The sequence below is a fragment of the Myiozetetes cayanensis genome, unplaced genomic scaffold (assembly GCF_022539395.1).
Source record: "Myiozetetes cayanensis isolate MyiCay16 unplaced genomic scaffold, myiCay2020 scf28, whole genome shotgun sequence".
NCBI classification, from domain to species: Eukaryota; Metazoa; Chordata; class Aves; order Passeriformes; family Tyrannidae; genus Myiozetetes; species Myiozetetes cayanensis.
In genome coordinates, this window is record NW_026087499.1 from 743,847 (window position 1) to 771,406 (window position 27,560).

The 27,560-nt window shown below is 56.6% G+C and overlaps 1 protein-coding gene and 1 long non-coding RNA gene across 5 annotated transcripts; both read right to left on the bottom strand.

The window, feature by feature from the left end:
- Positions 1 to 463: 463 nt before the first annotated feature.
- On the bottom strand, positions 464 to 1,328 carry LOC126643876 (uncharacterized). Its single transcript, XR_007629825.1, has 3 exons — positions 1,000 to 1,328; positions 787 to 864; positions 464 to 523 (listed from the first exon to the last, which is right to left on the bottom strand). It is a non-coding gene; the product is annotated as an uncharacterized LOC126643876 (long non-coding RNA).
- Positions 1,329 to 3,774: 2,446 nt separating this feature from the next.
- Positions 3,775 to 27,259, bottom strand: TP73 (tumor protein p73). Of its 4 annotated transcripts, XM_050322379.1 has the most exons (14): positions 27,178 to 27,259; positions 25,745 to 25,840; positions 24,935 to 25,058; positions 20,088 to 20,333; positions 9,408 to 9,594; positions 9,210 to 9,325; positions 8,605 to 8,714; positions 8,066 to 8,208; positions 7,657 to 7,745; positions 7,209 to 7,333; positions 6,911 to 7,065; positions 6,674 to 6,806; positions 5,809 to 5,902; positions 3,775 to 4,278 (listed from the first exon to the last, which is right to left on the bottom strand). In XM_050322379.1, exons 1-14 carry the CDS (start codon positions 27,186 to 27,188, stop codon positions 3,958 to 3,960), a joined length of 1,950 nt encoding a protein of 649 aa, XP_050178336.1. In that variant the 5' UTR covers positions 27,189 to 27,259; the 3' UTR covers positions 3,775 to 3,957. The 4 variants fall into 4 exon arrangements, with proteins under 4 accessions (XP_050178336.1, XP_050178337.1, XP_050178338.1 ...); XM_050322380.1 differs by lacking the exons at positions 24,935 to 25,058; positions 25,745 to 25,840; positions 27,178 to 27,259 and adding an exon at positions 23,330 to 23,368; XM_050322381.1 differs by lacking the exons at positions 5,809 to 5,902; positions 24,935 to 25,058; positions 25,745 to 25,840; positions 27,178 to 27,259 and adding an exon at positions 23,330 to 23,368 and having other exon boundaries at positions 6,674 to 6,787; positions 6,911 to 6,936; positions 7,210 to 7,333.
- Between the last annotated feature and the right edge of the window lie 301 nt (positions 27,260 to 27,560).

A 27,560-nucleotide genomic window follows, 5' to 3' on the forward strand; every position in this document is an offset into this window, starting at 1 on the left:
ACTGCAAATGCCGTGGTAATGGTGTGGGGCTGGGTGGGCTGCAGCCCTTCCCCAGGCATCAGGCACATCTGCCTGCAGGAAGTGGCTTTAAGGTGGTTCCTGTTACCTTGAGTCTGGAAAGATGTTAGAAATCTGGTGATGTAACTGTTCTGAACTCGAGTTTCTCAAGGGCTTCTGGTATTTGAGGCCTGTTTGCACTGTAAGTGGTGTAAGAGCTGCCTGCTAAGCAGCTGGGGAGCAAATGGGCTGAGATTCCCAAGCGTGTCCCAAGAGGGAGGCAGGGCTCTGAGGTGAAAGAGGCCGTGTTTACCTTGCTTCTGATACGTTCCAGTGCCACTTTGGTTTGCACCTCCTTGTGCTGCAGTGCCTCAAGCTGGCTCTTGGTCTCCTCCTGGGCCTGTTTGTGCTCCTGGGCGTGGTGGCGGCTGGTCACAACCTCGATCCGGAGCCGTCTGATTGTCCCCTCTAACTCACTGATCTGCTCGTTCTGCTTAGCCAGCTGGGATTCCTGTTCTGTAACAACCTGAGCAGATGCAGAAATCCAGCTGTTACTGTGGGGAAGAAGGTGAGCAGGTTTGGCCTCATCTTCCCAGTATCTGGTCCAGATGCTTCTGGTATTTCCTGGGCAGAGTCTATGGACTAACAACCTCATCAATATCCAGTAACTGTTATTACTTGGCATTTTCTCTAAAACTACTTGGATTGAGTAGGGGGATTATATGCCAAACAAGCCCAGCGAAGCAGCAAATACCAGAATTTTCTCTGGTGGCTTTGCACCACATTCACCTGTCGAAGGCTGTGGTTCTCCTCCTCTATCATCACCATCACTTCTTCCTTCCTCTGTTCCTCTGTAAGGCTGCAAAACTGAAGGCAGAATATTTTACAGTTCAGTCTCAGAGTTCCAGGTGCCCCTCCTGCCTATGAGAGAGGGAACTGCTGCGTAAATCCCAAATTCCCGGCTGCCAGCTCTCCCGACAGCCACGGCCACTCAGGCTGTACCTTGTCAGACATGGCTTGGAGCTGGTCCTCTTGCTCTCTGAGCTGCTTCTGAAGCATTTCGTTTTCGTATCTGAATCTCCGAAGCTCAGATTCTTGGATCTCCAGTTGTCTTTGCAAGGAAGAGATGGCACCTGTAGGGTGGGAGTGCTGTGTTAGGCCTAAAGCTCTGTGGCTCCTCACTTAGGTGGGCACAAGGAAGTGATAACATGGTTTGTGGTGCTTTGCTGGGATGTGGGTTTGTTCAGCCTGGAAAAGAAAAGGCTTTTCCACCACCTAATTGTGGCCTTAGGGTACCCATTTCTCATGTTCTTCAAGAGGAGAAGGAGTGTTTTCAGAGCAAGTGGCATTTCAGCCTCTCTCTGTGAGCAACAACCTGCGATGCTCTCACGGTCAAAGGATGGGCACGCCATGAGCTGGGCAGGGGAGGGTTGTTCTGGGCACCTTCCCCGGTACCTGTGGCCATGTTGTGGTCATTCTTGGCTTTCCGCAGCTCCTCCCGGAGCTGTTCCAGGCTCTGGGTGGGCTCTGAATCCTGCGAGCCAGCAGCGGCTTCCCCGTCCATCGCCCGGGGCTCCCGGCAGCTCCCGGCGGGCTGGGAGCGGGGTTTGGAGCGGGGTTTGGAGCAGGCTGGGAGCGGGGTTTGGAGGGTGTTTGGAGGGTGTTTGGAGCGGGCTGGGAGCGGGGTTTGGAGGGTGTTTGGAGCGGGGTTTGGAGCGGGCTCGCAGCGGAGCCGCTGCCCGGCAACGGCGTGAGACGGGCGGTGTTTTCCGCTTCCGAGTGACCGCCGGGCCTGGGCAGGGCAGAAGCAGCTCCGGGACGGCGGGGCCGCGTTCCCTGCCTTGGAGCCGCCGTCCTGCCCCTCCTGCCCGTGCGGGTGTGCCGGGAGCGCTTCCCTGAGCTGCGCTGGGACCGCTCATCCCCGGGCGGGCGGACGGGATGAGCTCTGGGGCCCTTCCGAGCCAGACCGGTCTGCGATTCCGTGATTTATTCGGGGCACAGAGCCCAGCAGAGCAGGCAGAGCCTTCAGCCGGGGGCTCTGCCAGGAGCTCTGGACCTTTGTTAGGGTGAGGAGCTCTCTGCAGGTGGGTGGCTCTCACAAGGCCGGTTCTTGATGTGTTTTGAAAGCTTTTTAATGGTATTTTTATTGTGTTACAACAAACATTCTTGCCTTTTTCCGTTTCAGAGTGTTTGTTTATAAACAGTGCTTCTTGCAAGAACCTTTAGTTCTATCAGTTTCCAGCTCCTGCCTATGGAATATACATTCCTTAAACTGGAAATAGTGGTGACATTTGTAACTTAGGACAATTTCCTTTGGGGAATTTTTTTTAACAGAAATTTTTCAAACTCAGAAAAGCAGTGTATTAATAAGTGTTATCCACCTCATTCGCTGGTTTTTAGTCATTTATTGAGAAAAAAAGAAAGTTTTATATATTCAGAAGCCACCTCTTGCCTTTCTGTACTCACTGTAGCAGTTTATTACTCACAAGAGGGTTTCTTTTTGGTTTCAGCAGCTTCAGGCCCTTTGAGGTCCTACAGGTGAAGGTTTATGTGGGTTGGGAGGGCACTTTCTGTACAATTTTAATTGCCAGATGCAGCAATTCCCACATGTGCTTTTATTGTGTTACAAAAAAAACAAAAAAAACAAAAACCAACCAAAAAACACAAAACCAAAAAACCAACAAACCACAAAAGAAAAACCACAGCTATAAAAATAACACATTTTCCAAAGGTAACATTACAAAAAATACCATTCCTGCCATGGAGTGATCCATTAATACTGCTGGGAACAGCCCCTGTTCATGCTGTTCAGCAGGAGCTCCTGTGACTGCCAGGGCCTTTCTGAGACCTGCTGTGGGACATTGCCTTCCCAGATGTGTGGGGAATTAGCATTCAGGGAGGGAACACACCTACTTGTGTCCTTGCTTTCTGGGGAGGTTTTTCTGCCAGCCTCAATCAACAGAAATTACAGCTGGGAAAAGTGACCAGGAACAGAACAGAACTGATCATCCAGCCCATTGCTGTGCTCCAAGGCAGGATGGAATTTACACTGCCTGTGTTCTGGCTCACCAGGCCTGACCTGTCTGCAAAGCTCTCCAACAGAGCAGGGAGGCATTATCCAGACCTCTGACTTCCCAGGACAATCACTGGCTTTCTCCCTCCTCCGCAATTGCGTGAAAGATTCAGAGGAGGAAAAAACTGGATTTTGAATAGATAAGGCTGGAAACATGATTTTCTGCATTTTTACATGCTACAACATGAAATTAATTTACTTGACACTGTGGTGTCTCAGGAGTCAGTATCAATTTTTATAGCTTACATGAAAATAAATCTTTCTCTCTCCTTACAGCACAATGAGTTTACTGTATGTACATTTGCTGCTGTTTATATACACCAATATTTAAGTACAAGAACACATCAGGAACAAACAAACAGGTTCTTTCCAGCTCTAGAGAGGGCTGAGGGTAGGGGTGTGCTTGGCAGTCTGTCGGGAAAGCAGGATGAGGCTTTGCACCAGTCGCTGGCGATGCCTGCACAGGTGAGGGCTGAGTCTGTGTTGCAGTGACAAAGCCCTGTGGGTTTGGGACATCCCAGGGAGCACAGACAGGGTCAGTGAGCAGGGATGAGAAAAACGTGCCATCCTTACACCACGTCTGTGGGATGCAGGGGTGCTCCAGGAAAACACAGACCAGCCGGTGCCTCCCGTGCCACGGGCAGGCAGAAATCCCACTCCACTGCTGAGCTGGCTCGGCTGCCCTCCTCCTCCTCCTCCTCGTCCTCCTCCTCACCTGGGCCGAAGCCACCGCAGTTTCCTCTCTGGGGCAGGCGCTTCCCGCCCGGCTCAGGGCCCGCAGTCCCCTCGGTCAACCAAATGAGGCTTCTCCAGGCGCCCGAGGCTGCAAATACATTCCATGGGGCGTTCGGCTCCCCCAGGCCTCTCGCTGCCGCCTCCGGAGCCGCTCAGTTGATCTCTCCCTCCGTGAACTCCTCCTTTATGGACTGTTTGCGGGATTTGCAGTCCGGGAGGTCGAAGCCGAAGTCCGCCCAGTCGTCGGCGGTGGCGCGGTTGGGGATGGTGATGGTGTGGCGCACGCGGAAGTGCACGGCCTCCATCACCCGCTGCCGCTGCAGCTCCCCCGAGCTGCCGATGGAGATGGTGGAGGCGTTGCTGCTGGAGCGGATGAGCTGCTGGGCCCCGTAGTCGTGGCTCTGCTTGAGCTCCTGCAGGCCCCGCCAGATGATCATCCTGTACTGCTCCGGGATCTTCAGTGCTCCGAGATCCTGGAAGAACAACAGCGCTGAGGCACGGCCGGCACAGGCGTGACTGTGCCAGCGGGAGCGAGCCCCGGGCCCCTGGTCATGCTTTGGGGCATGAGGGCTCGATGCCCGAGCACCCAACAGAGCAGGGCTGGACCTCCCTCAGGTCACGACACCAAGGCCGTGGTGCATCATCCCCCATCTTTTGTAACCCAGTTACTCAGCCACAGCGTGGCGGGTCAGGGACGTGTTTTGGGAGGGCTTCCCATCCAACTGATGTGGGAACGGGAGGAAGGAAAGGGAGGGGACCATTCCCTTCGGACACAGGTTCGGAGCAGCACGTGAAGCATCCTTGTGCCTGTTCCCCTGGGCTTCTGCTCCAGTCCCGGCCTGGGAGGCTGGAGCAGCACCTGCCCCGTGCAGCGGGGTGGTGACACGGCTGTCACAGCACCACAGGCCGTGCTCACACAGCCAGGGGAGGTGGGTGACCTCAGCCTGGGGCCATGGGCACAGCAGGACCTGCCAGGGATCCACGGTAATGCCATCACAGAGACTCGGGGGAGCGTTAACTGCAGCAGACAGTGAGGATGCAATTAGTAACTACAAACGCCGACTCGGACACACAGCTCGGAGCCCCGACACAAGTTTCGGCCATTCCAAACATTTCCTTGGACAGCTGACAGACGGTCACGGAGTTAGTTGAGCAAACGGTCCAAAACCAGGCTCAGGTTACGCAACTGGCCCCAGCTACCAGTGACAAATCATCATCTCTCCCACGGGTCGGTGTAGCTGCCAGCTGGAGATGCTGCTACACCTGCCTGGGGCAAAATGGGGTTGGGCAGGAGCTCTGTCTCAGCCAAAACACCAACTCTGGGATGTACAGGGCTTGCCATGGCTCAAAGGGTTTAGGATTGTTATTTGTTTTCCTCCTTCTCATTCCCGTCACGGGCTGGGGAAGCCCCAGCTCTGGTGCCACCCAGGCACTGGCACCGCTGTGTGGCAGCAGCAGAGGCTGAATGTTCTGGGGCACACACAGGTACTTCCAGCATCCCCTCCATGTTTTTCCTGCCAGCTTTTGCCTGATCTTGGCTGTTTTATTCCTGCCTTCCCTTGTTATAAATGCCCTGGGCTCAACTCCCTTATTTCAGCCTCTTTTGTCTTAAAGATTAACAGGGGAAGAGGTGAGATCAGATTAAACCTTCCTGAGCTGCAATGGGGTGTCCCTGCTGGCTCTGTGGGATTTGGGGTGTTCCACTGAGCACCTCAGCTGTGTTTTCTGTGTTAGGTGGAAAATCTCCCTGAGCTCTGGCCTGGGGATTTTTAATCTCTGTTGTTTCTGACAGTCTGGAGGAACCAGCTGAGACTTGTGGTTTTTATCAAGGCCTGAGATAGTGTGAGGCTGCAGGAGTGGGAGGCAGCTATCCTGGGAGCACACATTTTCTGTGAGGGCTGGGGCACAGAACTCCCTTTCCCTTAAAACAGTTTTGGTTTTGCTTTTCAGACCAACAGCTGCTGGAAACAAGTGGTAAGAACAGATCTTCCCAAAGCATTTACCTCTATGGATAGGTTCTGCAGGTGGTAAATATTCTGTAACCCTTGTGAGGTGAAATAGTCGATGCAGTTTGGACACCCCAATCCTGTTAAAAAACTGCAGAAAAAGTTTGGAAAATAAAGTGGCATTAACTTCTCATGAACAACAGCTGTGCTGGAAACCATCACCGTGGGACAGACCGTGTCAGGCCACGGAGGAGGTGGGGGGACACGGAGAGCTCCACGAGTGGGACCTCCACTGCCACTAAGGTCAAAGTGAAGTGTGGGATTATTTTCATTCCTAAAGCTACACATGTTTTTCTCCTGATTTCAGAGGTTTTGGCTCAGGAACTTACTCAGAATAATGTGAGGGAGCTCAAGCTACTGGGGAGGGGTGTCAGGACATGCCCCAGGCTGAGCAGCACAGCCAGGCTCTGCCCCGTGTGGATGCTGGTGCAGAAACATCTGTGGTCTTTTTAAAGACCAAGACATTAAAATGCTGCAGAGCTGTTAATGCATTCCTGATGGAAATAGCCCGTGTGGACCCATTTCCAGGCGCTGCTGGAAGGAAGGGGAAGGGGGCAGCTCACAAAGCCATGTGCCATGGGACATGTAGGACAAGACCCTCGTTTGGATGCATTTCATTTCTGACTAATCATGGAAGGATTCCCATGGGGTGTATGAGGGCAGTGGGGGTTTCTGACTGGTCGGTAGCTGGGCTTTGGTTGCTGAGCTGAGAGGAACAGTCTGTGTGATCTGGAGCAGTGATTTCTCAGTTGGGGCCGGTGGCCAGTTGACCAGTTGCCAGACAGATGGGAAGGTTAGAGCGAGGGACACAGCAAAGAATGGCAGAGGACAAGACAGGCAGGGCCCCGGGAGCCTTCCCTACCTGACGAGGCTGGGGTCGGGGTTGTAGGGCGGCGGGGGGGTGCAGTGTGACCCGGACACCATGGACTGGGACGAGTGGCCCCCGTTCATTTCCCCGTTGGGCTGCATGGGATGGCTGTTCAGCATTCCAGGCCCTGGGCAGGGACAACAAACGGACCTGTCAGACACCCCCTGCCGTGATACCCCCCTGCCTGGGCAGGGAGAGCCCCTGGCTCGGAGTGGCGAGGGGAGCACCCACCCATGGGGCCCAGGCTGGGCGCGGTGCCGGGGCCGTGCTGGGCTGGCTGCCCCACCAGCTGGTTCACAGAGGGCAGCTTGTTGATTCCTCCGCTGTGAACTTTGTTCATGGGTGAGAGGACGGGCCCGTAGGAGGAAGGTGTCTGCAGCTGGCTCCTGTGCAGGGAGAGCACGTGCTGGTCAGCCTGGCAGGGGGATGGAGCTGCCCTGCCACAGCCTGCAGCTCCCCTCGAGCCCATCAGACCTCCCTGCCCCTCCTGGGGGGCTGTGGGTGTCTCAGGGGCTGCAGCAGCACTTACTGCCTCTGCAGGAGCTGCTGCTGCTGCTGCCGGTAGGAATCCACCAGCTGCTGCGGGACCAGCTCCACCAGCTCCAGGCTCTCCTTTATCTTCATCAGGATCTCAAAGTTCTCCCGGCCCCGAACCTGGAGGAGGGAACAAGCCCAGGATTTTGCTGTATCCCTGTCCCACCTGGCCAATTCCTCGTGGTCCCTTTTTTCCACTCAGAATGCAAAGTGCACTGTCACTGTGGCCAGAAAATATTCAGGATCCAGCAATCCCTTGAAAACGTGCATCCAGGGATGCTTTTGCTCCTATTTCCCGAGTCTCTGCCCAGCTCTGCTGCCCTGTGGGAGCCTGTGCATCCCTGACCTGCCTGACATCCCCCCCAAGGGTGCTGCTGGCAGAGGGACAGTGCCACCACTATCCCAGGCTGAGCTGTCACCCTGTGCAGCTCACCCACACTTACAGGCACGTAGTACATCTCCTCCTCCCCGTGCCGCCGTTTCTTAATGCTGCTCCCCAGCGCTGGGATGCTCTGGGGGCTCTGCTTGAACGCTGGAAAGGAGAGGGGAAGAGCATTGGCAGGGTCCTGGGAGGCAGGACATGTTGGGGAGCACCAGGCTCGAGCCATGCAGGATGCTAAAGCCATTCCCCTGGGGCTTGGCTTTGGAGTGTCCCTTTGTTTTTAACAATAATGAATGAATATTTCTGGCCATGAGAGCCCTGCACAGGCAGCTTTGGGCTCTGCAGGGAGAGGGGAGGGGTCTGACTTATAAGACTAGATTTAGTGGAGAAAGGTCAAAGCATCGTGCCTGGGTGTGGATTGGACCTGAACTTGAGGAGTGCAGGGATTTGGGGTGCCCTGAGGGACTCACTGCGCTTGTTGGCGTTGCCGTTCTTGGCTGCGCTCTCGTTCAGGGCCTGCTGCTCTCGGAAATGATCCTCGTCCGCCTTCCGGTCCCTGCCGGGACAGGCACAGATCCGGCCCTCGAAGGATCTCCTCCCCAGGACCTGGCCACTGGGAGAGCACAGGAATCACTGACCCTGTTTCCCCTTGGGAAGGTAGCTGTGGCTCAGTCCAGCTCAGGAACCAGAGCAGCAGCGTTCTCCCTTCCCTCTGTGGGAAGGGATCCTCAGGGACAAATGGAGGGGACAGCAGGCTCCTGGGGAAGAGGAGCTCCTGGGGCAGAGGAAAGCTCCAGCTGCTGGGGAGAAGCCAGCTCTGGGCTGGGTCCCTGGTCCCTCCATGCCAACCTTTTCTGAGCTGGCAGAGGAGAACATTCCCATGCCATGGGCTGGGGCTGTCACATCCCCTTCCCTGGGGGTGCTCCCTGCAGGAGAGGGTTCCATCCCAAGGGGTCCCAGCCCTCCTGCAGCAGGAGGGACACCCATCCCTGCTCCCACAGCCACTCACTCTCTCGTCTCCAGGGTGATGATGATGAGGATGGGCCTCCTGTTCATCCCTCCCACGCAGCTGCTGTTGCACATGAAGTTGTACAGGATGGTGGTGAACTCGGTCCCCACCTGCCCAGGAGGGGAGAGCAGGTGCTGAGCAGGGAGTGATGGGGGAGGCAGGCAGGGACACTGGGGAGTGAAGAACTGGAGTGGGGGAAGCAGGCTTGTCTCCCCCAGGGAGTGAAGAAGAGGGGCACAGGGTACAGGGCTGGCACCTTGGCAGGGCAGCACCAGGGAAGGGTGGTGTGGGGATGGTCCCAGCTGGAAGAGGGGACTGTGGGGACCCGCCTGGCAGGACTAGAGGGGATCTCCCTTTGCACCCCTCATCCCTGGACCAGGCTGCTCTGGGATGCTTCTCAGGACTGGGAGATGCAGATACTGAATGCAGCTGCCACCAGTGGGGGGGAGAGTGGGAGTGGCCTTAGGTGTGCCAGGGCAAGGGGGACACTCTGGCCCTGTGTGTCCTGCCAAGCAGCCCTGTCCCCTGTGGGTTCACCCACAGTGCTGGCACAAGCCTGTCCTGAGGCAGAGGCTGGTCCTGCCCCCTCCCCAGCAGCCGGGTACCTGCGGGGGCTCGTAGGGCACCATCACGCTCTGCCGGCCCGTCACCGGGTCATCCACGTACTGGGACAGGTTGTTGCCTTCCACCCGGATGAGGTGGCTGGCGGGGGCTGACTGGCCTGCAAGGCAAACCTCTGGTTAGAGAGAGGGCTGTGGCACAGGGGGTGTGAGGCTCCCGGAGCAGGGCAGGGTGGCACTCACCGTCGTTGAAGTCGCGGCCGAGCTCGTGGTTGGGGCAGCGCTTCACCACCTCGGTGACGTGCTCTGCCTTCTTGTAGACCGGCATGGCCCGGATGATGGTGCCCGGGGGCGGCGGGGTGGACACCTTGATCTGGATGGGGCACGTCTTGGCGATCTGACAGTAGAGCTTCTTCAGCAGGGGGGAGTACTGGGGAAGAGGAGACACCCGCCAGGTGAACGTCGCTGAGGGGACAGCGGATGCTCCCCTGCCCGCCCTTGGCCTCCTCCACTGTGGTGCCAACACAGGGCTCCCTTCTCTTCCCTCTCCCCTGGAAATACTGAGATCTGACCTGTTTCACCCACACTATGTGCTGTCCACTCTCCACATAAAGCAGATTCAGCCACCTCCTGGGAAGGAGGTTCCCAGCTGGCCAGGTGCTCTGGCAGAGCAGGGGCACCTGCTGTGCTGTGACAGAGGGAATCTCACTGAAAATCAGCAAAACCCTCGTTCGTGCATCATTCAGCCCATTTTGAAACATTTCCCTGAGTCTGTTCTCGCACAAGGCTTGTGGCTGAGTGGAGAGCAGGGAGCACCAAGGGCTGGGAGCACCACAGCCCGAGGAAATCGTGCTTAATGTCATTAAAAGTGTCATGGCTAATTATACAGGACCTAGGAGTTTAATTCTAGCACAAACAGATTTGTCCTGACCCCCAACTCGATCCTTTGCAGCAGCAGTGGCTCATGGAGGGGACGTGGGGGGGACATTATGGGGACACAATCACTGCCCCGGGGTGGCCATGGGAGGAGGATGCTCTGTGGCAGCTGGAGGCAGCACCTGCAGCCACTCCTGCATTGAAAACAGCTTTTGGCCACTGAATTCCTCCCTGTGAGGGCACAGAGGGGTTTGCCCAGTGGCAAACTCCTCTCTCTCACAAGGGCCTTGAACGGGGGCAGCTCCTGGGGCTGCAGCTCGAGCCTCTCCAGAGCAGGGCTGGGGAAGGAGAACGTGTCCTTCACCTTCCAGGAACTGTCTGGGCTGCCAGGTGTGGGGATGTGCAGCTCCCTTCCCTCTCCTCCGTGCCATGCTGTTTTCCATCTCCCAAGGAATGTGTTTGCTATACACGAGCCCACCCCTGCGCCCGTCCCTGCATGGCAGGGCATGTTCCTGCTCCAGGTATTTTATCTCATCCCCACAACACAATGCCTGCTGCCAAAAAAATACCACCGTGCAGAGCATTTGTGGGGATGTTAAAGCTTGTCCTGAGCCATCCAAATACAGGTGTGCCGAGGGGAGCGAGGCTGCAGCTCTGCTCTGCTCTCCTGGAGCGGGGGGATTCCTGAGCTGGGGCTGCCCAAAACGGGGGGCTCAGCAGCTGCTCAGATGGGTCTGGGAGCAGATTCAGGGGCTGACACGAGTGGCTCAGTCCCTGCTTTTCCTGGCCATGCTCATGGTTTGGTGCAGCTGTGGATCAGGCAGGAAGGATCTGTGTCCCCATCCTGCTGCCCTGGCTGCAGGACTGGAGCCACCTGTGTCTGAGTGAGGTGCTCCCACCACCTCAGGGACTGAGACAGGGCAAAGGAGATAAACCATTTCCAGGTTTGTCTCATTTAGGTGGTCTCCAGGAGAGTTCTGGGAGGACAGAAAAGGCACAGGCTCTGCTCCACTCAGAATGCAGTGACTTGCTGCTGCCTGGCTGGAAATGAAGCTCCCACAGGGCTGCAGCCCATGGAACCTGCTTGCCCACCACAATGGGGTTTAATGCCCTCTGTTTGAGGAGCCACCGTGGCAAAACAAGGGTTATTTGGAGGGGGCTCTTCCTTGCCAGGTGTTAAAATACTGACAACTCCTGTCAAAGGATCCTTTCATGTAGACATTCCCGGGCAGCCCTCAACACGCCTGGGAACTGTAACTGCTCTGGAAGAGCAGAGGTGCATTATGGCAAGTTCTTTGGTAACAAATTCTCTCATTATACCATGTTATGACATGGATAAATCTCTGTTAAATAGCAGAGCAATTCCCCGCGGGGAGAAGGCGGCAGGCATGTCTGCACTGATAACCTTCTCGTGTCCCAACAGCTCCGGGATCGCCCTCAAAGATCCCTCCACTCCAACAAACTGTTCTTTTAAGGAATTCTGTGCTGATAATCCTGGGCAAGAAAAGTCCAGGCTGTGCCCTGGGCGGCCGCACTCCCAACCCCTCACAGTGTGGAGCCTTCCTGTGCCTCCTCTCCTGCCACTCCCAGCCCCACACACCCAGCCTGTGGCCACCAGGAGAACGAGCATTGCCTGTTTGGGATCCCAGCTGTGCTTCCAGCCAGGAATAGCCCTTGGCAATGCACCCTCTCCATAGGGGACAGCCAAATCTGCACTGAGCAGGCAAGTCTCTCCTCCTCCTTATCTGTACTTGCTAATTATCTGCCCCATGCCCATCTCTGTGCCAGGCTGTGCTGCATCACCTGAGGGCCTGGTACCTCCCAGCACAGCCACAAGGAGCACAGGCACTGCAGTCCTCAACTGCAGGATAAGACAGCAGCAAAGCAGGAGCCGGAGATCAAAATGCCAGGATTTAATCACAGGCCAGTGCAGTCTCCTCGCTGCTTTGGCTCTTGGTTTGTCACAGCCACGTTTCTGCCTCCTGTACTGGCAGAACCTCGGGCTGTTCACTCACATCCTCCCCGTTCCACAGTGCTTGGACAAACCGACCTCTCGAGACTGGCCACGCTGGGTCACAAAGCTCAGGTCACTCACTCTGCTGCCAACTCCCTGCCGGGCACAGGAACAGCATCTTGGGACACCTGGGCACCTTCCCGGCACATCCAGACCTCAGGACCAGGATTCCTTTCACACCCATAGAGGAGCCTGGGTATGCTCTGCCCTGGGCACCTCCTGCCTGTGTTTTCAGTCCCTGCTCTGCCCTGGGGGCTGCTGGTGTCTGACTCCACACTTGTGTTAGTACTAAAGTCATCTCTGTTCCTGGAAAACATCAGAGTGTCTGTTATTGTGTGTTTGAGGAGCCCAACAGGTTTCTGTGGCTTGTGGCTGCTGGGTTGCTCTAACCAGCACAGAGCAGCAGCAGTGCTGACAGGCTCCCTGACGCCTCTGGAAACACAGAACCTGTATTCCTCTGGGATTTCCTGCAGCTTCCAGTGTCACCCTCAGCTGCTTGGCTGACACCATAATGCCAGCTCCACCTCCATCCATTCCCTGCTACTCCCACCCATCCTGCAGAACACTAGGAATACCTGGAAAAGCCAAGTTATTTAAACCCTAGCAGTATATCAGCACTGAACTCTTTCCCTAAGGCCTTGGTAACACAAAGGGTCTTTGGATGTGTTTGAGATGTGGCTGATTCTTTGGTGAGATGAGACCTCAGTGCACCAGTGCCAGACGTAACAGGGCATAAATCCAGCTGAGGGACAGAGCCCCTGGTGCCACTGGCTGCTGTGAGGCTTTACCATGGTTTTCTTGGTGCCACTGCCCCAGGATGTGCTCTGCACACCACAAGATCCCGATGGGCAAATGCCCCACATTGTGGATGCAGCGCTGACGTGGAGTCCCAGCATCTGCTGCTGCCCACCCTGATCAAGGACCAGGACCTGCTCCAGAGGCCACTGCAGTGCTCAGCCCTGGGGCTGCCTCCTCACGCAGGAAGAGGTGGTTTTCCCCACGGATGATGACAGCCTTGCACAAAAAATAACCTGAATGCTCTGCCTGGAAAGACCTCCCAGCGAAGTCCATCTCGGCCGGCCCTGCATGGGCAGCAGAACCGCTAGGAGGATGTGTCCCAACAGATTCGGAGCTGATAAAATCTTATTTATCTTCAACTGTTGACACCGAAGCGTCTAGACTTGCCTGTTCGGGAGGCAGCCAAGGCCTCCTTTCCCTCTTGAAGGAAATGATTTGCTCAACAATTACTTTTTTCCACAAATCCTCCCCCCTCCTCCCTACCAGCCTCCTCCTCTCCTACATTCCAGTCTCCTCATTAGCTCTGCTCAAGACGTGTCCGGGGCTGCAGTCAATGGATCCCAATAAAGCCACTGGCCTGGCAAGGGGGAGAGAAGAAAAGTGCTGCCTCCGGCTGCTAATTTCCTTGCGCTCCCCAGCAAGCAGCTGCAGAGCTGCATCCTGGGACAGGTTCGGACAGATCGCAGCCCAGAGGTGATAATAACGTGTCTGTCATCTTCCCCAGGCATGTAGCATCTTGCAAACCGCAAATACCGTTAACCGGCTCGGACGAATCTGTTACGACAGATCCTGGAAGACGTGCCGGCTGCAGAGCTAATTCTCTTTTCTGTCTAATTTTTTTAATAACCATTTTTTAATCACCGGCCTGTAAACTCCTCACTGGGCTGGAAATTCCTCCCCAAAGCTACTTTGTTGCTTGCTCATTTACTACGAGCCGGGTTTGGATATGTCCAGCGCATCAGTGAGGATCGAGAGGAGAGGAGAGGAGAGCGCCCAGCAGGGCCTGAGGTACCTGTCCAGCACACAGGGGTGCTGAGAAGTGCGGGCACTGCCCTTGGCATGGCTGTAAGGGGTGCCCTGGTACCAGTGTCCCTGTGTCTCCCATTCCTGCACCACGGCAGGGATGGATCAGGGTGATGGTGTAAGGGATGCTCCAACACCCACCTCCCCGTGCCTGTGGTCCCCACACCACTGCAGTGACGCACTGGGGTGACACCAAGTCACCGCCAGCTGTGCTCAGGACACGGGGCTCAAGGCACTCAGCAGAGTCCCCTGCTCCCCCCAGCCATCATCAACTGCTGGGGACCCCCATCACCCTCAGGTCCCCCAGACCACTGAATTCCTGGGGCTGGGGCTGCCCCCCAGCAGAGCAGCACAGGGCTCCAGCCTGCCTCTTTCTACCTTAATTAGCATGGCACGACTGCTAATTAAAATCCCTTGGTTCACCCTCAAAGGACCCCTCTCCTTGCCTTCCCCAGTGTGCATATCCTTAAAATAACTACCGGGGTTGTGGCTGCTCTCAGTCAGTGCTGAGCCAGCGCTGGCACTCTGGGGTGTTTAATCTCTTCTCGTAGGTCTGAGTCCCTCTGTGCATTGGATACTCAGATCCCCTGACCAAGGGGAGCCCAGAGCTCCCTCTCATCCAAAAAGGAAGCTGCAAATCCAGCAGAGAGGTTTTTTCACGTGCAGTATCAGGTCTGGATGCAGGGACACACTGGGAGGGGAGTGAAGAGGAGGCTGAGCTGGACTTGAAAATTGTTGCTGGGAACAAAATGCGAAAACCAGAGCAGCAAGACCTGGGCTCAGGGGAAACCACTGGCCCTGGAGGATCCCGCTGGGGCTGTGCCATGAAGGGAGGGAGCTGTTCCTCCTGCTCTCCCACAGCCGCTGCCTGGAGTGGCCACGGGCACAGAGTGGGTTTGCTGAGGGCGCACCAGCATCTTCCCCCCTCCCTTGTGCACCAGAGGTCATGGGCTCCCAGCTCTCTCCCACCTCTCCTGCTGCAGAGCTTTGCCTTCCCGGTGGAGCAGCACTGCCAGTAAGTCATTCCCTTGACCTGTGCATACCAGACACGTTCGAGATAGTGGAGCTGATAGCGGGATCGTGTTGGAACATCGCACACCGAATTCCTTTGCCTTTTTTCTTAATTCCATTGTGTCTGCAGCTCCTGGAGCCTCATCCACACCCTGCAAAAGCTGGTGGAAAGCCTCCAGTGGGCTGGCTTCGATGGGCTCTGGGCAGGCTGGTGTTGAGGTTGCTTCCCTACTTCAAGCATGCCAAAATATCCACGCTCACCTGCCCATCTGCTTGGAGAAAACCAGAGATGTTTGTGGCTCAGAGGCAGTGTCCTGAGCTGTGCATGGCCCCTGATCATCTCCAGGCCATGGCTGTTGGACAGGAACTTCTGTGGGATTGTGGAAGTGCCAGAGAGGATTTGAAGAGTGGGTCTGTTGTCTATAGATGCTCCTGAAGAGTTTTCCCTTGTCTTTACAACCACCTCTACCCCAAAGAGCTTCAGGCAGCAACCAGCAAGGGAGAACCTGCCTCCTGCCACACCAATTATTCCCATCCTCCTCGTTCAGTTTAGGATCAGGCAAAGCATTTCAGCTCCCCAGCGCCCACGCTCCAGCTGCGAGATCTAATGAGTAACTGGAACCAGTTCCACGTGTCCATCTCCCACTGGCTGAGCACTGGGGTCAGTTTGCTGTGGGTGACTGGTGCCCAGCTGTCCATGGGAGCAGGAGGAGCTCCCCTCAGCTGTGAACATCTCCAGCCCTTCCCTCATCTGCTGTTTGCTCTCTGAAGCAGCGGCAAGTCCCTGGATGTGGTTTGGACCTCCCTGTGCCTGTGCCTGTGTCAGAGCTGCCCCTGCCTGCACAGCCTGGGGGTTTGTCCATCCCTTCCCGGCTCCGGGGGCTCCGTGTGGGCCTGGGCGGCTGCCCCACACCGTGGGCTCGAGCCCCCACATCCCTTCGCAGCCCGGCCACGGGAGGCCAAAGACCCCATTAACACTTCTGCAGCTCTGGCACACGTGACAGCGTCCGGCGGGGAGGGAGCCCTGCTCTGCCACCAACCCGACTTGAGAAAAATTCTAATTATCCATCAGTTACCAGCTGGCCGGTGCGGTGAGGGGCTGCGGCGAGGAAAGCGCCGCGATCGGCTGCGGCTGCAGCTGCAGCGTGTCCGGGCAGCTCCGGGCTCCCGGAGCCCCGATGGCTCCCAGCAGGCAGGCAGGATGCCGGCGTGCCCCGTCTTGCCGCGCCGCAGCTCCCGGTCCTCCTCCCAGCCCCGCCGGAGCAGCCTACCAGAGGGGGGCTTCCAACCTACAGGGAAAACCTTATTTTCAGCATCTGGCCCTTGCTCTCTGCGATAAGAAGGCCATTAAAAATGAAAAGGGAGGTGGCAGCAGCCTGGAGGGCTCCCCACAGCACGGAACAGAGCTGCTGGTTCGGTCCAGAGCTGGTGGTGACGTGTGGTGCTCAGAGCCCAGCCCGGGGGTCGGGACGTCCAGTGTCACCCACCACTGCCCAGTGTCCCCCTGCAAGGCCAGAGCTCAGTAATGTGAGCCCCAAACCCCTGCCCCAAGGCTCTGCCCCTTCTCCATTCATGCCTTTCCTAAAATTAGAAAATCAGAATTTAGAGGCAAGAGAGAGCAGCTGATGATGCTCTGGGCCCATTCCCCACACTGCTGCCCCCAGACCCCTTCCTTCCTCCTCCTCCTGCATTGAGCCAAGGGTGTCTGCTAAAGCTCAGCTTATCTCTCAAGAGATATGCAGAGTCCTCATTTGAATCCTTCAGGAGTTGGAGAATCCACTGCATTCCTTGGTAAATTGTTCCTATGTTTAATTATCCTCCCTGCTAAAAAAATTCCACCTTGTTTGTAGTCTGAATTTGCCTGGCTTCAGCTTCCAAGTGCTGGATCTTATTATGTCTTTTTCTGTTAGATTAAGGAGCTGGCTGCTATGAGGAACCATCTCCTGGGCACACCATGATGGAGCCACCTTTGCTCTTCTCAGAGTGACCTTCCTTGCAGAATACTTTCCTAGTATTGCCCTACAAGGCATCTGCTCCAAACTTTTTATCTTCTTCGCATCTCCCTCCCAAACCCTCTCTGTTTTGTCAACAGAGGGTTTGGAGTGCGGACAGGAGCATCATGAGTGTGCAGACAGCAGGCTTGGAGACACCTCACATCCCTGCCCAGGTGACAGCGATGTGATCGGCCCTGCAGAGCAAACCACCCCAGAGCAGCCAGCTCATCTCCAAACACTCTGGTCTGGACCCTCAAGATCCTTTGGAGCCTCCCCTCCTAAGCACAGGAGGATGGACAACACCGCATCTTCCAGAGGGGTTGAACCAGGATGCCACCGAGCTACCCATTTCCATCAACCAAAGCTCATGATTGTATCAAAAATGACCCCAAATCATTTGACAAGATGACTTGCATGAACTACTTGCTTTGGCATTGCCTGTACACCAGCTGTCCATTCCTTCATGGCTGCATCCTCCATGGTCTGACCCCAGATTGCAAGAGACCTTCAGCAGAGCCTTCTTCCAGCACAGGGGACTCCCTGCTGCTCTGCAGCGTTGGCTCCACCAAGCTTGTGGTCAAAGCTTGGTGTAAATTGATCAACCACCCTGCCATAAATCACTTAGTGCAATGAATCCCAGTGCTTGCAAAAGCCACAAGGCTTTCCCAGACAGGGATGAAGCAGGCCAGGTTGTTTCCTCTGACGTGCTGGCCCAACCCAGGCGTGTCCTGCAGCACTCCAGGACAGTCAGCGCTGCTGCCCTTTGTGTGACGGTGCTGTCAGACACCCCTGTCTGTCCCCAGCCCTCCTGACTGCTACATGAGTGTGCTCAGCTCCTGTGGAGGGTCACACACTTGTGTTTGACTGACTGGCAGCAGAGAACATGTTTATTTTGCTGAGCTCCTTTCCCCATTTTACCGGGACAGCCTCGTGTGTGGCAGTGGCACCGCAGAGCTCAGGGCAAGTGGGAGGAAGGCAATGGCCTCATCTTCCAGCAGTAAATGTGTCTGTGACAGCCCCAGCTGGGAGGACATGCAGTGGCACAGCTGTCACTGCAGCAGGACCATTCCTCACGTGGCACCTCGGAGAGACAGACCCTCTGCATCCACATCAGCAGTCCTGCAGGAACCACTGTTTGAAATGAAACATCCCCTGTGCTCTCAGGGTGCCAACCCACTGCTGTTCTCTGCAAGGCTCAGCTCCAGCACAGTGAACTGTGGGCTGCTGGGCTCTGACCTTGCAGCCATCCTGCTGGGATGATGGCTGGGGAGATGCAGCCACCCCAGTGTGGTGGTCCAGAGGGCCACACACCTCCGACTGCCTGCCCTGACTTTCCATAAAGACAGCCATCCTGTCCTGATGAACCAAGCTCCCAGTGGGACACAGTAACTACAGGGGCACAGACAACATGGGTGATGCCGAGACCGCCCGAGCTCACTTTAGCTACAACTGTAGAAAGATCCCAGGGGAAAGGGGTGTCTTTCAGGAGGGGAGCCCTGCCCACGCTGTGTCTGTTCCATCCCAAACCCATCCCCCAGCACTCCTAGCTGGGGACAATGGCTACAACCACTCTCTGGGCCCCATCCCTGCACACTGGGACAAGACACCCTGCAGTGTCTCGTTTGGGTTTCCATTCAGATGCTTTAGTGGTACGGGAATGCCTCCCTTCCCTGTGCAGGTCCTGTGCAGCTTTACCTGTAACTGATGGGAGTTATCCCCCAGTAGGGACAGGATGGGCCTGGAGTCACATCATCCTGCCCCAAGGACCTCACGTTTATTCAGTATGCAATGCATCCCTGAGCAACATCCCGCAAGGAAAGACAGTGGAAAGAGTGGAGCATTAACCACTCCTCCGAGGGCAGGTCGTGCTTAACCGCGGTGCTGTCCCAAGCCGCTGATCTGTGGGACTCAGCTGTGCAGCTCCAGCCACCGCAGGGAAGCTGCTGGACTGCTCCAGCCAGGAATTCGGCTGCTTTCAAACGCCCGATTGCTGCCGACTGCTGCTTTCCCACTCCGCCCACCGCTGGATTTCACGGGACGCAGTTCCAGTGCTGCGGCCGCTGCCGGAGCCCGTCCCCTGCTGCACCCTCACCAGGACACACCGGGAGCATCCCACCGCGCAGCAGCACCCCCCGGCCGCTGCCCGGGTCTCCCTGCACGACAGCATCCAAGGATGCTTTCTGTCTCCCGTGGGAAGGACTGTCTTGGCAATTAAACACGTCACCTCCCGAAAACGAAGGTCATCATCACACCTGCGGCTGACATCGCTCCTGGGCTGCTCTGCCCGTTCCATGGCAATGTCAAACCGCAGCCCCGGAGGAAACCCTCTCTGTTCCCATGGGATGTCGGTCACCCCACGCCAGCCTTTCTGCTCAATCGGTGTTTCCCGAGGAGAAAACCCGCCCGGCTCGAGCGCGCTGCTGAGCGGCTCTCCGGGCGCTCCGGAGGAGCTGCAGGAACGCCTCCGGCACTGCCCTCAGCAACAGGGACAGCGCTGCGCTGAGCCGGGGACGCCAACTTAGGACCTTTCTCCACAAAAATCACAGCAGCCCCTGTAGGCTTTCCCCTGCCGCCGGGTCCCCGCTCCGCAGAGCTCTCCTGTGCCGTGGACCAAACCTGCATCCCGGCTCCCGAGGGGACCAGCGGACGGCACGATGTGATCCTGGTCAAAAACCCGCTGTGGTTAAAATCCTACTCTGCCGTTTGCCGTGACTTCTAGAGATTAAGTTACTCCTCTGATATGGGGTGGAAAGGGATTGTCAATGACAAACAGGAATTTACCCCAAAGCTGGGAACGGCGCTGGGAGATGCGAGCAAAGGTCCCTCTCACCCGTGGCCTCTCCTCTGACAGCGCTGGCTAGCAAAGGTGTTGGGAAGCACCTGGGGAACAAGGCAGGTACTTCCCCAGGACATTTCTTTTGGGGACATTTACCTGCAGTTTAGGGAACTGCAGTGAGAGAAGTGACACTGTAGCTGCTGCGTTTCACAGCCCTTTGGGAGAAACCCCCTGAAAAGCAAACACGGATGTTTCCTGCAAGTTTTGCTCCCCAGGACCACCCGTGCAGGTGACGACCCCGTGGGTGGTGGCCGTGTCCCACAGCTGCCCTGCCAAGCGTCCCCACCACCAAGGTGCTGGCTGTTGGCGGCGAGGATGCTGTGGGTGGTGGCGAGCATCTCCCCAGAGAAGGTACAAGGCATGCAACTTACTGTCCAGGTGGCTGACTTGGCGGTGCTGGACTGCTGGAAGGTCACCTCGAAGTGGTGTGGGCCGGGGTAGTCGGTGTTGGAGGGGATGACGGGAGCCGGGGACATGGCGTCGAAGGTAGAGCTGGGCTGCGAGTAGGGAGAATGCGTTGGGACATTGGAGGTGTGCTCGGAGCTGTAGGGGCTGGTGGAGGCTGCTCTGCTGCCGATGCTCTGATCCATGCTGTTGTTCAGCAAATTGAACTGGGACTGGAGGAAGGGAAAAGGGGAGGAGGGAAAAAAGAAAACACCAGCCAGTTTAGAGACAGGGAAACCTCAGCCACCCTTCTCCAGGGCTGGGGTGTCCTGTTACAGCCTCCTTAAAGGGCCAGCATGCGGGAGGGGAGCCAGAAGAGCTGGTCTGGGTGGCTTGGGTTTTCCAACAGGTCACCACTTGTGTGAGGGATAAACTCCAGTACTTTAAATCATCCCCCTCGATCTGCTCCATCATCACCAGAGGCAGCGGGGTGCCACAGTCCCAGCTTTCCAGCACACCTGCCTAGGGAAAGACTCTGCTCTGACAGCGGGGAGAGGGCAGGGATGTTCCGGGGTTCGCTCAGGTGTGGGAGATGTCCCGCTGTGGGCGGGCAGTGACAGCCCTGTCCTGCACGCAGGGCTCTGCTCCACAGTGGCTTTTCCAGCAGCCAGAGTGTCACAGCTCACTGAAGCTGCCCTGGCAAGGTGAGCAGCAGTCCCTGGCAATGGCATTGCTCCATCGTGACAGCGGTCCTGGGTGGCCGACCTGTTTTCTGACCTGTCCCCCTTGCATTCACTGGTCAAGAACAGAACCCACACCCCACTCCTGGGAGTGCTTCTCTGAGCCAGCCAGCCCTGAGTGGTGGTTTGTAGCTTGTTTCCCAGTGGGATGTTTGCTCTCAGTGTCTGATGCAGCTCTAATTTGGGGAAAACCTCAAACCTCCGAAGCGCGTGGCTGCGATGCAGCGCTCTGCAGGAAGGGCACAGGGCAAGCAGACCCACTTAGGCATGTCCTGGCTCTTATTCCAGACCCGCTGGACCAAATCCTCACTTTTTACAATTTTTATCTTATTCCTCTTCTGGCCAATTACTGTCAGATACTTCCAGTAAGAGCTGGCAGCTCCTTTACCCACAGGCACAGCCTAAGTACAGTGACACTCCTGAGAACCGCGTGGCCAAAGTGGCCTTAATATTTCATCACAAAATCAGACCCAAATAAAACTGTTTCTCAAAGCAAGTAGGATGGCTTTTTTGCCCAGAAACCTTGAATTCCCAAGTTGCTCAGGGCTTGCTCTCACCCTGGCAGCCCCAGAGGCGGGTGCTGTGGTGGACACTGTGGTGGCCACTGGGGCTGTGCCGGTGACCACACACAGCGGACGGTGCATCGCTGTGTGTTGTCCTGGCATGGACAGGGTCACCCTCGACTGCCCCCATGTCCCAGCAGGACTGTCCCTGTTCCCAGCACCCGCCGGGGCAGCTCTGGGAAGCCAAGAGCTCTGGAAGCAGCCGTGGGCACAGCCAGCAGGCTCAGCCTTCCCCAGAGGGCTGCAAGGCTCACGGCTCAGGAATCAGGAGACGTGTTTTAACTTGGGATCCCAACCTCACCCAACCGTCTACAATGTGGAATGGTTTAAAGGCAATCATCCTTCTCCAGGGAAGTTCTCCTGTTGCCTGCATCTCTCACAAGGTCGTTGGAGCCTGTGACTAACTGGAGGAATGCTGAACAAGATCTGGCTTGCTTTTACACATCCAGCCATTTTCTCCCTAAAATATGTGCCTAAACCCCTCTATTCCTCCTTGCCGCTCTATAAATAGCCCAGCCGAAGACAAGCCAAGCTTTCCATAATCCCAGGCTTCACCTGGAGAAAAACTTTGGGGAAAAACAGGCATGTGGAAAGCCCTTGCCTTCCAGCTGGGAATTGCTGGGCAGCAGCCATGGGGACCGTGGGCAGGGCAGCACTGGCATGGTGGCACAGGCAAAGCTCAGGCATCAACCAGGAGAGCAGCAGCAAGGGAGAAGGGATTGCTGCTGGACAGGGCTCATCTACAGCCCAGACAGTCCAGGAGTATCACGACTGAGCTGTTTTTCTCTGGTGCTTAGAGCCAGGACTGTGTGTGGCTGAAGCCTGCAGCCATAAATGGGCAGGTGAGTGGGGACCCTCCCCTGAGTGGAGCATCCCGACCTCAGCATGGGGGAGAGCTTGCCCTGGGAGAAATGGTGAGATATGAGACCCGGGCTACCACCTGTGCCAGCCGGGCAAGACACAGCTTCCCGAGCACCAGGACTTTGGAATCCACTGGCAGAGAGACCCAGAGTCCGGTGCAGGGGGGAAAATGACCAACTTGTTGTTCAAAATTGACAAAATCATGGAAACATTCCCTTAAAAGATGAATCAAAGGCAGGAGTGTTTGTGTGTGTGTGTAAATATGTTCATGCACACACATGTTTGTGCACACACATGTTTGTGCACACACACACAACTGCAGCAACGACCTCCCAAGGAACAGCCCCAATGATCCCGGGACACACGGCTTGGTAGCAACACACAGAAGGTAAAAACGAGGAATGAAGTAATTTCCTTCGATCTCTGACTGCCTCTGTGCCTGTGTTGGACTGTTCTGAATGTCAGAGACAGACACAGACCCCCAAGGAAACACCCTCGGCACCCTTGGGCAGGGCTGAAAGCGTATCACCTGCAGCACAGGTACCACTTCACCTGCTCTGCCCTCCCAGGGACATCCACCAGGGAAGGGAAGCCTGCCTGGGGCCATGGCGTGTCCGTGGGCTCGGCTGAGGAGATCCCCAGTGGACAACAAACCGGTGCTGGTGGTTCCAGCAGCGCAGGCATTCCTCGGATGGATGCTCCAGCTCACACCCTCCTGACTGTGCACACAGATGAGCAGCCTGCACTCCATTCACCAAGGTTTAAATCACACCCTGGGCTCTGCCAGCACCGGATCAGGCAAAGCAAGAGGAACAGTGACCGAGCCACCGAGGCTGCAGCATCCTGCCCTGACACGGCTTGGGGCTCAGGAGCGGGGCTGGAGCAGCCCCAGCTCGTCCTTGCAGCCGTGGGCTGGGGACAGAATCACACTGGGACAACCCCTGGAGCATCCTGGGCCGCAGCACAAAGGCTGGGCAGGCAGAGCTGGAGCGGGTGCCCCAGCAGTGGGGCATCATTCTAATAAAAGCAGCAAGGCAAAGCCCGTCCGTAGCGAGCAGCACCTACCGTGGTGTAATGCTGCATCGGGTCGCTGATGTACAGCATTTTAGCTGTCTTGGGGTTCACGGAGCGCGGGGAACCGTCCTGCCACGGGAGTCATGGGGTCGGGGTGGCGATGGAGGAGGCCGGGGTGGGATGGCAGGTGGAAGGGGGGAGTGTGGGAGCAGGGCTGGGGTGGGCAGCGCCAGGGATGCTGCGCTGGCCACCCGTGTGCCGCCGTCTGTTGGCTCTCTTGCTTTTTTCATCTCCCTTAGTTCTGTCAACTCGCTGCATCCAACAACAAAACGGGGCCCACCCCTTCTGTCCCTCATGACTATTCATTAAAGCACAGGGCAGGCCCCAGCTTGCCCAGTGATGGACTGGGCGATACCAACCATTCCCACTGCAGGGAGAGTGGGGGTCCAGCTCCACCATCAAACCCACCCCGATCCCACTCCTGAAAGCTGCTTCCAGCCACACAGGGTTGGAAACCTGCTTGGCTGGCACCTGTCACCAGCACAGCGAGGTGGCCATGCTTGCACTGACCCGATGATGCAGTGACTCTGTGAGAGCTCCATGTCTCAATGATATGGAGTTATCCCTGCCTGGATGGATAGATATGGATAGGTGTGGATGGATGGATGGATGGATGGATGGATGGATGGATGGATGGATGGATGGATGGATGGATATCTAGGGGGATTGACAGGGATAGATAGGGATATATAGGGATAGATGGGTAGCCAGGGCATTGGGGTGACCTGCTCCAAGTCACTGAGCATTGGCACTGGTGCTGAGCCCCATGAGCAGAAGGAATCAGCACGGACTGAGCAGTCCCTCCACTGCTGCTCCCCTCTCTTGCCTCTGTCTCAGTGCAGTGGCACCCTGTTACCTGTGCATTTACTGTCACACACCCCTAGGCTGCACCAACCCTGCAGGGCTCAGCTTTGGTCACAGCTGGGGTGAGAGGAAAGGTGAGGGCTCGCCCACCCAGCGAGGGGCAGAGCCCCAGTTATCAGCCCTCTGCCTGGCTCCTGCCCGCTGTGGCAGAGGCTGGGGAAGGGAGGGAAAGCGAGTGGAAAGCGAGGGAAAAGGGGCTGGGGGAGGGGAGGCAAGCTGTCGGGGAGGGAAAGGGCGGCTTTCTGCAGGGAAACGGCGGCTTTCTGCAGGGAGATGCTGCCAACAGCCGGAGCTGCTGCAGGGGTGCTGCCGGGAGGCCAACCTGCCCGGGGCACCAAACAGGCACAAGTGACCTGGATGTCTCACACAGCCCCCATGCTTTCCCAAGACTCTGCCTTAGACAGAGCCAAGGGCTTGTAGGATGGGCTTTTACTGCACACCGTTTGTAGCAGAGGGAATGACACGCTGTTCCTGTCGTGGGACTCGAGCTCTGCTGCCCTTACAGCACTGAGCCCCCTCTGCTCTGTGCAGAGATATCGTCTAACAGGGAGCAGCCACGGTTTTACTGACCCCCATGCCACAGGTGATCAGACCCTGCACCGGTGTCAGCAGTGCCACACTTGCAGTGGTTGTGCTCCCCACTGCCTCCCCCAGAGCCCCCAGCCCACCCCTGTGGGGAAATGGAGTCTGTGTCTGGCACAGATGCCACCCGTGGCACCCGGGCACACTCACCATCACCGAGTCGCTCATGCCTCTCATCTGGAAGACGTCCAGCGTGACCTCTGTCTGGTTGGAGACCTCATTGCTGCCGGTGTGGGTGGCTGGAGGGAGGTCGAAGTAGGTGCTGTCTGGCTCCCTGAGGAGAAGTGAGGGCACAGTCATCCTCCCAGCCCTCCAACATGCCATGCCATCACCACCACCACCCAGCAACTCACAATCCCCTTGAACCTTGTCACCTCCCCAACTCCTCTCTCCATCCTCTGCTTTGATTCCCATGTGGCAGAGCAGGCTTTGCTCAGGCAAACTGTTGCCTGGCAGGTAAAGCAAGCAGAGGCTTGGGAAGCTGTGCATCCACCCAGCTGCTGTGGCATATCTGTCACCTTGGGATGTCTTTACATGAGAGGATACCAAGGGAGAAAGGATGGAATGAAGCACAGTCCTTCTCCCTTGCTTTATTAGAGCATGAGGCTCAAAGGACAGAAAACTTGCAAACATCTTGGTGGGGCTGGAAGATGTTTAATTGTAGAATTAAGGGACCCAGTTTAAGGGAACCTCTGCTCTGGCCCTGACACCATCTCCATGCAGCCCTGGAGCACTGCAGCAAAAAAAAGGAGCCCTCCACGAGGCAGTGCCATGTATGTTTGTGTGCTGGTTTCAAAAGACAGCTTGGCAGATGAAATGGGCTGAGCAGGGAGGCTGGAATTTGGGAGCAAAACTCTCAGTGTGGCAAAGGCATCCTTGGAGAGCAGAGGATGCAAAAGGAACTTGTCTACTCCTGCTTCCGAACACCCCTCACGGGAAATGATCCCTCCCCCCACTTACAGAGTGCTCCAGAGGTGTGCGAACGTGCTGCCTTCATCAGCTGGAGGTGACTGGGACATCTTGGCAGTGGGGGAGTCCGACAGAGGATAAACCACTCTAGGGGCAAAGAGAAGCAGCAGGGTTAGCACTGCCAGCGTGCTGTGCCGTGCTGTGCTGTTCAGTGCCGTGCCGTGCCGTGCCGAGTCGTCTCATGCCAAAAGCACCCGGCCAAGGGCAGGAGTCCCCCAGCTCACTCCAGCAGGGACTGGAGGGGCACAGTGGGGCCATGGTGGGGCACAGTGCCCCATGCCCCAGCAGCTGCTGGCTGGGATGGTGTGCAGGGCGTGACCCGAGCTCGGCCAGAAGGTGCATCCGGGGAGCTGTGGGAACGCCCGTCCCTCAGCCAAAGCCTCTGAGCGCTCGGCATGGTCATAACCAGAGTCCTCCTCAGTCTGCTGCCTTCCCCTCGCTCCTGGATGATGTCTCCTGGCCTCTCTCAGGTGCGGGAGGAAGCCCAGGGCACACCTCGGCTCTCCCTGCGCTCCCAGAGCCTCTCTGGCCCAGCAGCCGGAGCGGGAAATCTCCCAGAGCCATCTTGAGCCCCACGCGGCCTCCCTGGGCGGGCAGTGCTGCCATGGACCATCCTCCTCCTCCCTCACCCACTCCCTGGAAGCAGCAGCACCGCTCCCCTGCCCTGGCTGACATGGAGGTACCTCAGGCGCATCCAGCTGCTCCTTTTACCCACGCTGTTTTAGCATCTCATTTCACCTCCAACATCTCATAGCGAAAACCCGAAACTTCCTGCTTTTGGGGAGCGAGCTGCTGAGCCGAGGGCAGCCCCTCTCGGGCTGAGGGATGCTCAGGATCTCCCAGGCCCCTCTGACTCAGCTGTGGACTGTGTGCCAGCAGGGAAGGGAGGTGAAACAAAAGCAAGCTAGCTTTCCCCATTAGCAGATCCTGCGAGCTGCTTTCTACGAGACACAGCATCCACAGCTGCCATCCCCTGAGACCTGTAGCTCTGGAAATGGAAAAGAACCTGCTTCTCCTCCTAAACTGATACAAGAGGTGTACTTCTGTAATTATATAGCACTTTTGCCTAGTTAGAATTATTGCATATATAGTTCTTTAGTTCTTACACTGCTGGTAATAAATCCTAATATTATTCTCCCCACATCAGATCTCTTTTGTCTGCATAAACCTTCTCTCAACTTACAGCAATTTTGTGGAGGGCGAGAAAAGAAATTGACCCAAAGCAAACCCACGACAGTTTCCCACAGCACAGGAGGGCCCATGTGCCACGGGCCCAATGCCAGGATAGCTGACACGGAGAGTCTGGTGTCCTCCCGTCCCTCCTCGCCCCACGTGTGACACACAGAAAAACGAAAGTACCAACACGCCAGCTTTGAGAGAAGGAAAAGCCTAGAACAGATGCAGCCGGCTGCTGGTGGCCTTACCCTGCTTCCATGCTGCTTTCCCTGGCGCGGGGCAGCTTCAGGAAGAAGCCAGGCCTTTCCCTCCAGCAGAGAAAGCACCTCTGCACCGCCCCGGCTGTGTGGTCATCACGGGTGACACCAGCTCTAACCACGTGGCTGCTCTCGTTCTCAAAAGGAAAGAAATCTGACTATTTTAAGGGCGTTTTGGAAGTTCCCTTTCTCTTTCAAAGCACAACCTGCACATGCAAAGCCAGGCCAGCTTCTCACATCTGAGCTCTAAACTCCAGAGCAGTAAGAGATGCTGCAGCGGTTCGTGTTGTTAAGGCACATCCCTCTGCTGTGATCTCAGCTCATCCTGGGAAACCACCTCTGCAGCAAGGCTGACAGCCTGGCACAGGGCATCT

Coding starts and splice junctions, on each gene's coding strand:
- TP73 (XM_050322379.1), bottom strand. Junction 7,746..8,065: donor CGGCAACGCCAACAAGCGCA/GTGAGTCCCTCA, acceptor TCTCCTTTCCAG/CGTTCAAGCAGAGCCCCCAG. Junction 4,279..5,808: donor TGCAGAACCTATCCATAGAG/GTAAATGCTTTG, acceptor TTGTTCTTCCAG/GATCTCGGAGCACTGAAGAT.